Raw genomic sequence first — 16,233 nt, 5'->3', positions numbered from 1 at the left:
GGAGACTATGCTTTTATTTGAAATTGAGCAAACTTTGAAAATCAGCAATAGATTAGATACTGTTTTCCCCCAAATGTACTCTAACATGCTAACATGATGGTGTACTTCACCATCAAAAAGCTTAAGTCAAGACTTTGAATGATAACATATGTAGAAAAAGTTAATAAATACATTGACTGTATCATCATGACTTGACCTGATATTTTATCAGTATGTTTTGAACCAAACCAAAATGAGACGGATCACATGATGAACTGTGCCACCCCATCTGTTTACTGTGCTAACTGTTGACAAGTTACCCTAACATATCTCAAAATCATGTCTAAATAGAATAGCGTTTGTAGAAATACTGTATAGAAAATAGTGCCAAAGTTTAAAAGGATCTAAGCCAACATATTTTTTTGTTCATTTACCCAAAAGCTTTGAAACCACTGAAATCCATTGGTAGGAAAAGTGTTCAATTTACACATAAAACAACAACAAAAAAATCAAAACCATCAAAGTATTTAAGGTTTCAGCTCTACTTTAAATACATCATTTAAAAAGCTTTTAATGATGTCTTTTGAATGCTATTTGATTGTACAATGTGAAAGTCTTGATTTTAAAAACATTTAAAAAACAAGGTCAACATTATGAAGAGCTGCTTCATTCAAAAAAAAATACTGTTATTGATAAATGTTTTCAAAATTTTCCATCAAATAAATAAAGGCCCCCATTTAAAAACAAAAAATAAACAAAAGTCAATATAAATAAAAATATTTTTATTGTGGAGCTTATTTTGTCAATCAATTTTATTTCTTTTTCTATTTACTTATTTTTCCTTGACCCACGACACAGATAATAACATGAAATAAAAATAACCTCAGTTAAAACAATAAAAGTTCATGACATACATAAAGTAGAGTAGTTTAACAAAAAAGTGTGGCAAAATAAAACACTATTATTATTCAATTTATTATTTGAATAAACAAATTCAAATAAGTACTGAAATAAATAAATAAATTAATTAAAGCTGACTGACAAAATAAACTCTCCATTAAAGAATATATTTTATATACATTTAGCTTTCATTTTATGACAAGACTAACGACTATTAGCAAGACACAACAATAATATTGTATTCCTCTCCATTTTACAGCCTGTGCATTCATATTCTAAAAGAACATGTTCACAAACGGAGGGTGTACATTAATGCCACTGGATTATTGAGATACAATAAACAAAAATCAAACTGTTTATTTGTGCAAAGTTCACTATACTTTTTGTGTGGCAGCCATTTTTTGTGACTGCAAGTCAAATATTCCAAATCACAATTCCCAGTTCATTGGGCGTTTCAAGTAATTTTTCTGAAATGGAACTCAGAAGATGTAAGTCCCAAGTATAAATTATGTCCACCATTGATAAATGTGCAGTGGTTGCTTACAATATCTTTATATTAACAATGAGTATTGTACCCCAATGCGTTCACCATATCCATATTGTTTTTCTTTAGGTTTCTTGCCTAAAGAAACCTAAAGGTCTGGAGCTGTAAAATGATCTGATTTAGTAAACTTAATGAATCCGTCACACCACAACTCAGTCAATGTAGCATCAGGATACATGGCACATGTGCAGTTTGCGGCGATTATGGCAAGCTGATTTTCTTCTTATTTAAAACAAAATGCAATTTGATTCTAGTTGATTTTTTGTTTCCTACATTAAGATTGGGTGATGTGTGTTCTCAGACTGGTTTCATTAAGTTTTATTTACTTGTGCACACTGAGTCACAGTAGGGTATGCGTTTATGAGCTATGAGTTTTATGGTATGTCATAACCACTCAGGGTGTAATTTTCACAGTGTTAAAAAAACAGAAAAAGTCCCATTATGACACACAATGTGTTGAAACAAAAGATGAGCCTTTAGGACCCATTTTATGGTATCGAGCTATTTATGCTAATGTTAGCATAAACGCAGCCTTCGTATGCTATGTGTTTTAGATTGCAAGGTTATGATCATGAAATAAGTGACACATGCAGAGTTTTAAGCAATAGCTAAATCTAATTTTTGAAGTAAAGCTGAAAATGCTAGAACCTTTGTATTCTGCAAGAATTTTAAACATAACACTAGCAAACATAGACTTAGGCTTAGCCATTCAGCACAAATGTTAGCCCTTTACACAGGCCAGTAAGTAGAAAAGACCAAACTGATCAAGCACATTGAGTCCTGTTCATCACTAGTTTGTAATTAAACCAACAATTTGCCAATAAAGTCCTTGTTTCTCCTTGTGCAGCTCATAAATAGTCATGAGTTCAACTAGTAATGGCTACATATCCTGAGTTAGCCAAAGCTAATGGCTAAATACAAAAAAAACAAAACAAAGAAAGCCAGGTAATATAAAAAACAACTGCAAATAATTTATACACTAGCTTGTAGTGTATAATGTACACTATAAACTAGTGTAAATTTACACTATAATTTACGCTATTAAATCATAGTGTAAATTATACACCACAATAATCTACATTATTATAGTAAATTATTATTACAAAATTACAAAAAAACTTTTCTTATTCAATACTGTGTCATGTTCCTTTTTGTCCTAAGTTGTGCCTGATAAAGCAGTGGTTTGGGGGAAGATGTGGCAAATAGTAATTTCTATTTATTTATTCGTCCCATTGTTGCTTTTTTAGTTAGAAAAACATACAGCAGTTTATGAAGATCAGAGAACATGTGATGTAACTGTGTAGAAATTAAAAAAAACAAGCACACACAGATAAGTGTTAGAAGTCTGTGGGGGGCACAGATGGTGATCTATCAAAACTGACTCACAGTTTGAGCGGATGGATGGCTTATTGGCATCGTTCTAGTTGTAGCAATCGACAGCTTAGTAAAGAGATTGCATTAAGTGAACAGTAAAAAACAAAAACTGCAGGGGGGAATCTAGGTCACAGTAGTCTCTGTTTCTATGCAATGCCCTTGAAGCCTGTTTGAGATTTTTTGAGTTTTTATCAGCGGTCAGCGTTCATTTTGCGCAGTTTTGGGGGTAGATTGTCCTCTGGCCGACTCCCCATCGAGGGGAATGGGACTGGTGCTGGCGTCGCAGCACCGATAGTGCTAATTGCTGTTGGCTGTCTGTGTTTCACTGGATCCCCCTCATCAGCATCAAGATCAAGGGATAGCAGCTTGACTTGCTCCTCAGGCTGTCCATGCTTCACAGCTGGGATGGAGCTGGACCTAAACCGCTGGATGCTGAGCGAAAGGTCTCCGGTGCTGTAGGCTTTACCACCGGGCAAGGCCGTTCCCGTCTTCAGCGCCCTCCATAGGTGCTCCTCCTTGGTGGAGCTCATTCGCTGGAGCTTGCTGGGCAGCCTGGAGGCCTGATCCTCCGGGTTCTCCGCATGGTCGGCTGAGAGAAGCCTTTCCCGGCGGCCCACTCTGTTGCCCAGCAGAGGCGAGGGGAGAGTGGGAGCAATGGCTACGGGATTCGGGGACGTCAGAGAAGATTTCTCCTCCTGCTCTTTGACACTGTAGGGAGGCGTGGGAACCTCAAAGGTGTTGTGGAACTGGGAGTAGTCCACTCTGAAGAAACCTTCTTCTAGAGACATGACAGGAAGGAATCGATGGCCCCACAGCACTTCATCCTCCGTGTAAGATGTTCTTGCTTGGCATGTCATACCTACAAAGAGAAGTTACAGAGAAAGGGACGTTTTCAAAAGTATACAGGAAAAGATGAAAGTACAGAAAAGAGCCCAAGAAAAGTACATAAGTAGTGAGAGCAAAAAACGAGGAGAAATGAATAGTAGTGAACTGCTTCAGGGAGAAGACATGGAAAATACAGCCATGACGGATAAAAGCTTGTGCTACTGAATAATTAAAACCATGAAAATTAAGCATTCTGTTCAATATTTCATATAACTGAGAAAGGGATCTGTGCCACAGGCTAAAAGACGATGAAACAAAAGATTAGGCACCAGGAGCGGCTATCCAAATGTTACAGCAAAGAAGACAGAAATGTGAATATAAGATTTCGCTCTCACCTGTGGTTTCCACAATGCCCTCTAGAATAACTACTATCTCAAACTGCTCGTTCATGAGCGAGCGCTGGGAGAGATCAAAGAACGGGCTGTTGGTGTTGATCTCATGGCAGATGGTGAGAGGTGACACCAAGAAAAGCTGGTCCGCTCCCGTGCCAAAACCCACGTCCAACTCGCACTGGTCCAGAGGCAGAAACTCTCCCTCTGGGGTCTGTCTAGACTGGAAGCACAAATGATTCACACTTTTGGGAGTAGAATTGACATTTTTGTTTGCCAAGAGATATTTCTTTTTTTAGGATTAGTCAGACAGCAGTAAATGTCACCAGAAATTAGCAGTTTGAACACACAATTTGGGTAAGATGTACAGACACTCATCATGAACATAAATATCGCTACAACATTCGTATGAGTTTTTGCTTTAAAAAGAGAAATTAGTTTTAGTTGAACGAGACAAAAATGTAGCTATATACGCCGCCATGACATAAGTATTTGTTTTTTGTTGTTGTCATGTTCTGTGTTTTCTGTGTATTTATTTAGAGTTTTCTGTGTCCTCGAGTCTTCGTGTTGTCCTGTCTTCCCCTTGATTATTCCCAGGTGTGTCTCGTTCTGTGATTACCCGCTGTGTATTTAACTCCACCTGTGTTCCTTGTTCCTCGTCGGGTCCTTGTCTTGCAATTGTCTAACGTGCATGCTGTCATTCGTGTTCAGTCGTGTTAACGGTTGCTACCGGCGTCGAGCCCTGGCTTCTGCTCGGCCGTGCTGCCCATTGCTGGACGGTGTTTATTATTTATTAAAATCATCATCATTCATCTTACCTGGGTCTACAGCATTTGCCTCACCACCTCAACACCCCCAACTCATGACAGTTGTATTGTTACTTTCCTTTAAAAAAAAGAACTAGTTACAAGACTGCAATTAATTTGGCGTTTATGGTAATCATAAGACAAGAACTTAACTATCGGCTCTTGGCTACACCAGCCAAATTCAAGTTTTATGAAAAGGGTGAATGTTGATAATATCCATGGAAAATCCCAATGTGAAGTTAAAACCTAAGCATTAATTAAAATTCCTGATGTCAGAAATATTCTACATCAATGTTTTTACACAAAGAAGTGGATCCCCACATACTTATTTCAGTGTTTGCACATTCACCTATTCATGGATTTTTCTGTGGAATGTAATGCCAAATTATTCGAGGAAAATTCCATTTAGGGTTATTTTTGTGCAGCATATCTAACATATACAGAAGAAAATGCAGACAGGGAAGCTGAAATATCAAAGCAAAATGCTTTTTGCAAAGCGACCGATCAAGAAGTTCCATTTATTTTCCTTCGCACTGATTGACTGTACCCCAGAGAGAAGGAAGACTATGGATGTTAGCTCCCGCTAAGATCTGTGCCAGCATCTAACCGTCTCCTGCTACAAGCTTCTGATTTACAACAGTGATTTAAATAACATCATTTTAAGTCCTAATGAGACCTCACAGATGAGGGGAACACATAAGAGGCCTTAAAGACGGTTGAATGAGCTCTTCCAAAATTCAAAATTCAAGGCACTTCCTTCGCTTTCTTTGTTTTATAAGCCTATGAGTGACAGCTATTCACAATTCAAGGCTACTCTGACAGACAGACAATGTCTGGTAAACAACAGCACTTTTGGGGACAGTTTTTATTCAAAGCTACTTCCAACTGTTTTGCTGCAAGCCTGTATTTTATTCTATTTATTCATGTTTTTACCTTAACTGACAGGTGAGGAGGGAAGTGTTAAAGGTTGCATGTAATTGCTGTGAAAGGGTAATTTCCTTCTGTATTTAGGGACAGAGACGAATTGTGCAGGAAGTTATTTTATTGTTCAGTAGCAGATGGCATGATGCCAATAAACGTCTGGGATTGTTTCCATCACAACCCTCTTACTGAAGAGGAGGATGAAAATAAAGAGGAAAAACGCAGAATTTCCCTGCACTCAGTTAGCTTTGACAGGCCAACAACATTCATAAATTGAGAAACATCACATCTAAACTGGGGTTTCATTGGATAAGGCAACAAAATCTTTTTGCTGAAAGAAGTGGATGGACTATGCTACACTAGTTTAACAATTCATCCAGGAGCTGCAGCAGCAGTAAAGCTTTGCCGTCGATGATTGACAGTTTTGCAGTGTTAATAAAGGTGTGAAAACATTAGTCTTCCTTGTTTTCCATCTCTCCCTCAAACATTAGACCACATTATAAGCCTATGTTGTGACTTCAGTGACAAATTAATTTGTCAAGAAAGATATTCTGACTAAATGACAGAAGTATGAGACGATAAACAATCACATCTATTTACTGCTAATTCATGTCATGAGTTAAAAATACATAAATAGCAAGATGTGTGTTGCCCTTTATGTATCTCTATCTGTCCATTCAGTTCATTTAACCAACCAACTGTCTGTTGAACCAACCAACCACCTGTCCATCCATCCATCCATCCATCCATCCAACCAACCAAAGGTTTTTACAGGTCTGGTATTTAATATTGTCAGCAGATTTATTCTGAACTTACATAATTGTACTAATAACCGAGACCTCTGCTGTTACATGCTAATTTGAGTCTGTAACAGTGTGAGATTAGTTACTTGTCTAGCATCAAGAACCTCTTCCTGTTGCCCAATGTTAACTTTATTTGTCTTTCTGGCTTCCTTAGTAAGTAGCCACTTGGTCCACAGATGGCAAACAGCCTGTCATTTGTATGCACAGTGATGTTGAGGACAGAAGGGTGTGACATTTCACGGGAAGACGTCTGTGCCCACAGATTCCTGGCTCGCCTTCATGACGGAAAGTGTCACCCATCATGCAGCATCAGTGTTTATTTCTTCAGTAATGCGCAGACATGCAGCCGATGTTACATGTCCACTAAATTTAGATCAGAAACTCAGAAAGCAAGGCTGGCAGCTGCTTAATATGATTAATGCAAGGCTAAGAAAAGCTAGAAAAAGCCACAAGAATCAATGATCTGATTGTGTATCAATCCCCAAGGTGTGTTATTTTAGGAAATATAGGATATGGCTCAAATCTGGTATCTGACAGTACAGAGGGTGGGGGGAAATATTCCAGGCTCGGTTTTTGGATGCAGAACAATGCTATCCTTCTTAAAACTGACACAGACAGTCACACACAAGCCCAGTCTGGAGTATTTAATGTGTAAATCTTCCACTCTGAGCAAACTCTCCAGAGAGGAAATCTGTGAGTGAGTGTGAAGTCTTTAGCTACTGTGAAGCTTCTAAATTCATTAATCTCTGGAGCTTGGCTTGCTTTAAAATGTAGTCGTTAAAATTTAGGTTAAATGTCTCCAAGTAATTGATAAGTATATTTCAGAAATTGTTTTAGGTCACTATATTAGGCAGTGCACAGCTTCAGTTAAAGCAAAAAATAATTTAATGCAGTGTGTGCAAAACAAATGGCCATTTTTGTCTCATTGTCTGATATTAAATCAGAGTGATTTTTTCCAGTTTTATGTCAGTTATGATTACCAAGATACTTCATATTTTCTGAATCCCATAGCAAAGAAAGATATTTTCAGAATTTAAATTTAGAAGTTTGCTTTTATCAAAATGTGTATGCCTTCAAATTATTTAGGGAAGCGCAGATGATGTTGACTTTGTAAGATTCTAATATTTTAATCCACAATATTTGAAAATATTTGAGGATCATTTTTGGATGCTCTTTTCTTATTTTTCATAAAGATAGTCAACCGTACAAAATAAAAGCAAACATTCTTCCAGACCCCATCCTGCAGCTGCTTCTGCTCTCCAGAGCACTCACGCCATGATTAATATAATTTTTTAACTAAAACTGAGTACAACCAGAAAAAACAACAGAACACACCCATGCCAGTAAGGGGTTGCCGTGTCTTTTCTGGGACACATGATGTCATTTGTAGAGTTTGGAAGGAAAAGCATAAATCACTAATCAGGTTTACAAAACATTATCTGAAGAAATCAGCAAAACTCTGGAAAAATGCCCTTTGCAAAGATGAAAGGACATGTTTGGCAATTTTTCTATTCAGCAAGAAATGTACACTGTGTGCCAAATAATTCTAAAACAAATATGAGGCTATCTGTCCATCTGCTAAAGCTTGGCTGTAATTTGGTAAACCAACAGAACAATAATAAAAACAAAAATCATAATTATTTTTACAATAGTCTAGTCAATGTCTGGAGCTCAGACATTGACTAGGCCATTGCCTAGGGGATGGGGAGCTGTATGTAGATGCTTGTAAACCTCAATGCACTAAAGTACTGTGCTCAAACATTTCAGTTTTGACATTTATTGTTGTTTTAATACATGTGCTCAATAATTCAATACAAACCTCAGATACTGTCAATGCTTCTTACAGTGACTGAATGATGCTGTGGTTAAAAAATATATATAAATTACTTTGATACTGAATGACTTTGATGCTACTTTTCTAACTTCCTCTACCAGATAGCTGTGCTGTTCCAGTTTACTCACTTTTCAAAGCAACATCCGTTACACATTATATGTTTTCAATAATCTACACTGAAAATTAATGAAAATGAAAAACAAGTTCCCTAGATGTCATATCTAAAATCTTTTATTTTAGATGCACTGACTTACACTAAAGTATTGTGGCTAAATTATAACCATACAGTTCTGCTAAGGAAGGATAAATATATTTGACACTGAAAGGTCTAACAAGGTGAAAGCCTCATGTGTTGTCCTCCTGCTGCTAAACACTCAGTGCCACAGGGGGAGGAATTAATGGCCTCTGAAAGAGCTCCTGATATGGAGGGAGTGTTTAATTTACTGGGCCACCTGAGAGTCAAGTTGAGCACAACCAGAGCCAATCCCCGGTGACTCACTTCCACCTGGAACAAAGTACCAGTGGTCCTGAGTGCTGACGCGTTATGATGTAAAGAACCATCAAAAGCTAAAGAAGTGTGTTGCTTCAGATTCGTCCTTGGCTTTGACATTGGAAATCCGCTGACGTTTAGTCGACAGATTTATAACTCGGCTTCGAGGACATAAATCAAATGTTCACGTCTCATCTGAGACGTCATTTACAACATTTCCTAAGTGAGACTGAAGCCTGGTCATGTGTAGGTGTTTTTTTCCTGCTTTTTCTCGTTGTCCTCCTGTGTTTGGCAGTGCCAGATGTTGCAAGTAATGTGGACTTGTCTTCCTGCATGTCTGTCTCCCATCTCCTGCTGCCTTTGCAACCCACTGAGAGAGCTTCTGCTGACACTGATGAGCACCACCCAGCTGTCACTCTCTTTCTCTGGATTTTAGTTCTGTTTGCCACTGCTTACTGCCTTTCTCCTATGTCTCTTCTTCCATGCAGGGGTCTAACAGCAGACATTGTTTTAAAGCATATCCCACTAATGCTGCACAGCTCAATGCCCCTCTGCATTCTGCTGTTTTATTAACAATAGCAGCATCAATATTAATGAAGATTCAAGGACTTTTATCTCTTTAAGATCCTACGCAAGGAAAAGCATGGAACATTCTCTCTGCGTTTCTGCTGGTAATTAAATTACTTAAAAATTAGAATCTAATTAACATAAAATATTGTTTAATTCAAATTAATTCACACTTAAAAGACACGACCATCCCTATTCTTTTCTGTTTAGGTATACATTATTGTCAACTTAGTCCTTGAAATATTTTTTACATTCAAAATGAGCGATAATCTATGTTTATAGTGTTTCAATATGATCCCAGCATATACCCTTCCCACGTTGTTGGGGGTGTTCAGAATTAAAAATGAGTAAACTGTGGAAGCACATGGCTACTTTGATCACGGTTCAGAATAAGTTTCTGTTTGCATAAAAATTGTTTAGATCAAGCTACATTTGTTGGACATCTTCTCCATAAAAATAGTAGCAGCTTGTTTAAACTAAACAGTTTAGACCTTTCTGTCTTGCCTACCTGATTTACATGACATGGTTACGCTCAAACAGTTAGAAAGCAGACAGAGTGCTGCTGTGTGGCTCAGTGTGTAAACTGAATGCGCTGAAGCTGTCATTCCTCAACATAGCTTTACCAGGACTGACTCCCAGTGCTTGGCCCCTACTCTCTTCACCTTCCCTGTCTAACAACCAGTAAGTAAAAGCCACTTGTCACAAGACCTTATAAAATACAAAGACCTAGCATAAACTGTAACTTCTATTTGTGGAGTTTTTTTAAGATGAATTAGGGATAAAATATAATTTACTAGAAAGGAAGACTCTAAGGAGAGGTGTCTACTTTTAAAGTTAGATTTTTTTTCTTTTATCATCTTTGTATTAATAATGTAGAACATACTACAGGAAAGCACAGGATGGGTAATGAAGGACAATTACTCAGTGACATTTTTTTAGAGTTCTATAGGATTTTTTATCATTAATTTTCAATAAGCTTTGTATAATTAATGATATGAAGGTCATCAATACTGTTGAAGCTCAGACTGCACAACCATGTATGAACATACTTAATACCAGTTGTTCTATAGAATGAACAGTTAACCATCATGGGTGTTTTTCAAGGAGTCAGAGATGGTGCTGGCTGCACATAGAAAGCAAAGATTTGAACCAGTAATATTATTTCTCAGTCAGGCAGAAATACTAACCGCAGCAATATCGGGTTGTTCTGCAGGAGTTAATTAAAATTTTAATAATGTTATTCAGATAAAAGTAATTAAATCAAGGCTAACTTCAACGCCCATCAACAGCAGGTGCATCAGAAACAGGAATATTTATTTCTCCTTTCACTAATGGTAGTATGGGTTTAGAATTATATGTTGTACTAAAATGTGTTCCATCTACTTTTTTTTTTTTGGCAGAAATTCATAGTATCCAGGCCTCTTATGAATTTACAGCCTGTGCCTGAGCCTAAATTTCTCTGTAAACAACTGGGTCATGCAGCAGTTAGGCAGCATTCACGGAGATTACTGCAGCAGCTCTTATTTCTGCAAGACAGAGTTTTGAAAAGAGTGTTACCAGACCACAAACTAATGCATTGTTTCTAAAAGTGATTGTGTAGTACTTCCTGGTGATGAATTCTGATCTTTTACAACCACAGACTTCATTGCAGTTTTATTGGGGTGTTACATGATGTACCAGTATAAAATCATGGATCATTGTTAACACAAAGGGAAATTATTCATGGTCGTCTCAGTTTTTTATAAATAAAATCTGAAAAGTGAGGCCAGCATTGGTCTGCAGTCTTTGAGATGCAATACTTTGCAGAACCATCTTTTGCTGGAGTCACTGCTGCAAACTGTTTAGTGAATGTCGGGTTTGCAGTGACATTCACATATAGTGACTAAAATTTTGGATATTCTTGCTTCCAACATTTTCAGTACTTCCACCTCCATGTGTTACTTTGCAAGAAGGTCAGTCAAGGTCGACATCTAATTGTAGTTTGCCACCACGTATAACATTTACAGTATTGGCCAAAAAAGACAAGAGCACCCTCTTCCCCTTGTTTCTTTCCTGGAGAATTTGTAGCAAATTAAAAAAAGGTTACTCATGGCTTTATTCTTATAACTATAAAAATCAGATTTGTACAGAAGTAATAGTTGTTGTTCAGCTTCTTAGCTGCTTCTCTTACTAATGATTTACTTGCCCAACCTCTAAGTTTAGGTCCATGTCTTGGAAACTTTGCAGTTGTGGCAAACTCTTCTCGTAGTCAGATGATGAACGTCGGTGAGATATTCAAATTTTGAGGTATTGTTTTTTTAACCTGTCCCTGCACTGATGTTGCATTCACACCTGTTTTTTTCCGCTTTAATCAAACTCTACTTCGTTTACCTAGAAAGTCTGGTTTGTTTGGGTGGAATTGTATATGTGAAACTGAACTCTAATGTAGACCAAAAAGTGAATTTTGGTGCGGTTCGAATACAGATGAGACTGCAGAGCACTCGTTCAGGGACAGCTTTGTGGTTTCTTAGACTTTAATCTGAAGATGATTCACCTTAATGCTACACGTGTTTAAAACTGCAGAATCACAGAGTTTTATGGCTGTGCGGATAAAAAAAGTTCTATAAAAAAGATGAGGATAACACATTTGGAATTTTTTTACAGGTTGTCCTGTAGGCACTACCAAATGAGGTGCTTCGGGATGTAATTTACATAGTGATATTTAAACACATAAATTGGCTCAAGAGGATAATTTAATGACCACATAAAAGATCATGATCTAATTACTGGGTTGAATCCCCAAAAAATGCTTCATATATATCTAACAAATCTGTATCTGAAAGAATGCCAAGGGCATTTTAAACTAGAGTAAAGTTAGGGAGAACAAGAAGAAGCAACAATTAAAGTTCCTATAGTAATTTATCATACAGGTTTATTAACGCTAAAAGGTAAAGGGAAGATGGAGATCTCTGCTTGTGAGTCTAATAATACGGCAGCTGTTGTAATAAGAGTTCTGCCGATGATGAAAACAAAGGCTAAAACTGTCCCATCAGTCTTCTTACATAGTAAATCCACAGAGATAATGTCAACATGATGTATGATTCTGTGTTTGCTGTTTAAAACAGTAACAAACTGAGTTAGAGAGAATGATAGCAGAACATAAAACAGTCCAAGACTTACTACTGCCCTCTGTGGAGGAAGAAAAGGTGATGATTGTGCATGTTTCCCCCTGATTAGTCCCTCTTTGATGGGTTGTTGAGTGCAATCAAGAGACCATATTTTTCTTCGCCTTTCCAGGCTATTAATTAGAGAAGAAATGATAACAAAATGAAATGTAAGTTATCTCAGAAGAAGCTGATACCATAACCATAAACAGTTAACTAATCAAAGCGTCTAAATCTGCAGTGACAAGAAGTACTGGTGTATGAATTATATCATCTAAGCTCTACAGAGAATAAACTTTAAATCCTGTGGGAGCACTTCTAACTGAAAACTCTCCCTTCGACGTGGAGAATGTAGCCTGTCACATCAGATTAAATCGCAGTGACTGTGAACGCACCACCAGCTCTACCTGTCACAGATACACAGTAATGCAGACATCTTTTAGCAGTTTGAACAGTGGAGCTACGTTGGAAGTCCGTGCCGTGTGATATTTTGGTGCAGAGACTTCACTTTTTTAGCACAAATACAAAATATTACTGTGGAGAAATGTGAAACACATCTCCCCGCTGACAGCAAAAGATGCAAAAACCCTGTTTTGTTGCTGGAGTTTGTCTGTTTTTGTCAGTTTGAAGTTGTTTGTCATGTGTTCCTCCTCTCTTCTATCACAGCCACCAGAAGCCGCCTCAGCTTTGGTTTTATCCTCTTTTTTTTTAGAACTGACAGTGTTTCATGAAATGCATTCTCACTGTCATCTCTCTGTGCTTCAGATCTGTGCAGGGACTTTATGTTCAAGAAAAAGTATAACCTAGAGGTTTGCATTCGCTGCCACTTGCCCAGTGTATACAGATACTGATTCAACCAATCTTTTGATCAAAAGTCACAGTTTGGGTGTAATTATCTGATGTGGACACCCGGATATCGAGTGCCTTGCAAAAGCATTTATGCACTTTGAGCTTCTTCACATTTTTTTTTGACATTACAACAGAGGTTGAACAATGCATCACAACATTTCTGCTGTATACAGCTGCAAGCTTTTCAATAAAACTATGTTGTTGGAATTATAATAAGGATTTCTCCTTAATAAACTACTTACTTCTGTTGTGTACGTTTGCAATAAACTCAAAGACATTAACAATGAAAACAAGTCATATAATCATTGTAACATGTATCAACATTCTGTAATAGATTTTTTAGGACTGCAAATTGAATGCAGCCCTACTTGCAGCTGCAAAGATCAGTCACCATGGCTGCAAAAGCCATGGTGAAGTCAGTCAGAGTTAGCGTAATATAGATACAGCTAAATACTGGGGAATCCTAGGTGGGATCCTATCTGAGACTGCAAAATAATTAGGCCTGGGAAAGTCTTTTATTTTTCTTGGCCTGTGAGAGAGATTCACCTTCCAGCAGGACAACATGTCTCAACAATGCAGCCAGCACTGCAATGAAATGGTGCAGATTCAAGCATTTCTCAGTGTTATAATGGTCCAGTCAAAGTTCAGACCTAAATCTGATTGAGAATCTGGGAGTACATTTTTTAAAATCAATGTCAACATATCATCTCCATGGAATTGCAACAATTTGCAGATTTGTAAAACCTTTGGAGAACATGTAATTTTCCTTCAATTATGAGCAGCTTTGTGGTGGCCTTTAAAATAGTCCCCACCAAATAAACTAAAATTTGTACTTTTAATATGAGGAAATGTGGAAAGAATAATTTTGCAAGCTAGTGTAAAGCCCTGACACCTAATGTGGGGGACATTGTTTCTGATGACCCTGACTCCATCAGGCAGCACACTCAGCAGTTCTGGAACAAAGAGGAAGAAAAGCAGCAGAACGCAGTGATTAATTCAGCTCCGAAGTAGATCTTCAGGGGCTAGAATGGTGAGCCATTAACATATATCTAATGATAAAATTATAGACCTTCGGGGAATTTCGTCAATTTTTTAAAGCTGAATAGAAATTGAATGCATGACTTGTGGCGTCCACTGAGAGTCTAATGAACAAAATGAAGTGACGGACAATTAGTCTGCTTCTGATAATGACCTCTCCAGAGTTAGGATTGCGCATAAAGGAGCACCTTGGACTCCGGCCTCAGCCTACCTTGATGAGTTTGCACCTGATCTGCGCGGAGACCATGTGGCTGTTCCGCAGGTTCCCCACGCGAAACATGAGGCACAACTTTCCGTCCCGCTGCGAAATGACCGCGTCCTGGCTGAACATGAGCGTCTCCGCGCGCTTCTTCGGCTGCGACATCTTGATGAACATGCAGCCGATGAGAAAGGCGTCCACGATGGAGCCCAGCAGGGACTGGAAGAGGAAGAGGATGATGCCCTCCGGGCACTTTTCGGTGATGTAGCGGGAGCCGTAGCCGATTGTCGCCTCGGTCTCGATGAAGAACAGGAACGCGGAGGGAAAGTTGTAGACGTTGGCGACGCACGGCGTGTAGGACGGGTCGTGGCCGGTGGTGCTCAGATCCCCACGGATATACGCGATCACCCACCACATAGAAGCCATGACCAGCCACGCCACCGTGTAGGTGAGGATGAAGATGAGCAGGTTCCACCGCCACTTGAGATCCACCAGCGTGGTGAAGAGGTCAGACAGGTACCTGCTGGTCTCCCCGCCAAGGTTACCGTGCTGGACGTTGCAGCGGCCGTTCTTCTCCACGAAGCGCTGCCGCTTCCTCTTCGCCGGCGCAGAAAAAGTCATGCTCCTGCTGGTGTTCACCACCTGATAGTCCTCGCCGAATTTCCTCCGTAGAGCCGACATCGTGCCACTCGCCTAACTGAAAACAGCGGGATTCTCCTGGCGCAGGACTGGGCTTTTTGCGCAACTTTTCGTCCTCGGTGCCCAAAACCATGCAGCACCATTCAGCGCGCTATTCTCGCATCCTGTGAGGTGGAGATGCGCCTCTCTTCTGTAAATTTAATCGTAAGCGAGCAGCGATTCTGCGCAACGCACGATCCAGGCTCGCTCCTTTTTACGCAGAGAGGTCTCTTCCAAGTGCCAACTTTGTGTTTCTTCCTGCTCTGAGGGAAGGGCTTGGGGCTGAAAACCAAAGCTGTGAGTGGTATTCAAATACAGTTTGAATACCACGGTATTCTTGCTCCAGTGAGCAAGAGGAACAGTTTAGTGCGCACTTATGGCACAGCGGTGTTCTAGTGGGATCCTTTTGTTATACACCTTCATCCATTCAGACACTAAAAGTAGTGCGCGGAAAATTTACGTAGGGCTTTTTCCATTTATGAATTTATTTATTTTCTTTAATTATATCCAGCAGATAAGTTCAGGCTACTACACAACTAAGAAATTACAGCTTACTGTCGCCAGCTGCCTATTTACGGCTGATTAGTGCCCCCTGGTGTTGGTGCAGCAGAAGTAAACCTGAGGCAATTATTGCTTCAAAACATTAAAAAAATAGCTGTTGAAGAGTGAGAAATATTTTTTTATCAGAAAATAAAGTTTACTGTCACGGCATTCTTTAAATAAAATTTGGAATTAAAATGATATAATGGCTTTGATTTTTTTTACTCAGTGTCTGTTTTTTTGTTGTTGTTTTTGCACATCACACTTCTGGGAAATCATCAAAGACAAAGATAAGGAGTTTTGCAGCATTGATGTATTGTTTTTGATTGTTTCAGATCCAACACTGATATGAAA

The 16,233-nt window shown here is 38.7% G+C and overlaps 1 protein-coding gene across 1 annotated transcript; it reads right to left on the bottom strand.

The window, feature by feature from the left end:
• Positions 1–990: 990 nt before the first annotated feature.
• LOC102223046 (G protein-activated inward rectifier potassium channel 1-like) lies at positions 991–15,990 on the bottom strand. Its single transcript, XM_005804381.2, has 3 exons — positions 14,674–15,990; positions 4,018–4,234; positions 991–3,656 (listed from the first exon to the last, which is right to left on the bottom strand). The coding sequence occupies exons 1-3, from the start codon at positions 15,340–15,342 to the stop codon at positions 2,989–2,991; spliced, it is 1,554 nt and encodes a 517-aa protein (XP_005804438.1). The 5' UTR covers positions 15,343–15,990; the 3' UTR covers positions 991–2,988.
• Positions 15,991–16,233: the final 243 nt, after the last annotated feature.

This window comes from Xiphophorus maculatus, chromosome 10 (assembly GCF_002775205.1).
Source record: "Xiphophorus maculatus strain JP 163 A chromosome 10, X_maculatus-5.0-male, whole genome shotgun sequence".
Classification (NCBI taxonomy): domain Eukaryota; kingdom Metazoa; phylum Chordata; class Actinopteri; order Cyprinodontiformes; family Poeciliidae; genus Xiphophorus; species Xiphophorus maculatus.
This window is presented reverse-complemented; position numbering and strand designations above follow the sequence as displayed.

Excerpts from the sequence above, each read along its gene's own strand:
- LOC102223046 (XM_005804381.2), bottom strand. The coding sequence starts at position 15,342 with ATGTCGGCTCTACGGAGGAAATTCGGCGAGGACTATCAGGTGGTGAAC. Across the intron at positions 4,235-14,673 it reads TCAGGTGCAAACTCATCAAG|TCTAGACAGACCCCAGAGGG; the intron begins GTAGGCTGAGGC and ends TTGTGCTTCCAG. Across the intron at positions 3,657-4,017 it reads GGGCATTGTGGAAACCACAG|GTATGACATGCCAAGCAAGA; the intron begins GTGAGAGCGAAA and ends TTCTCTTTGTAG.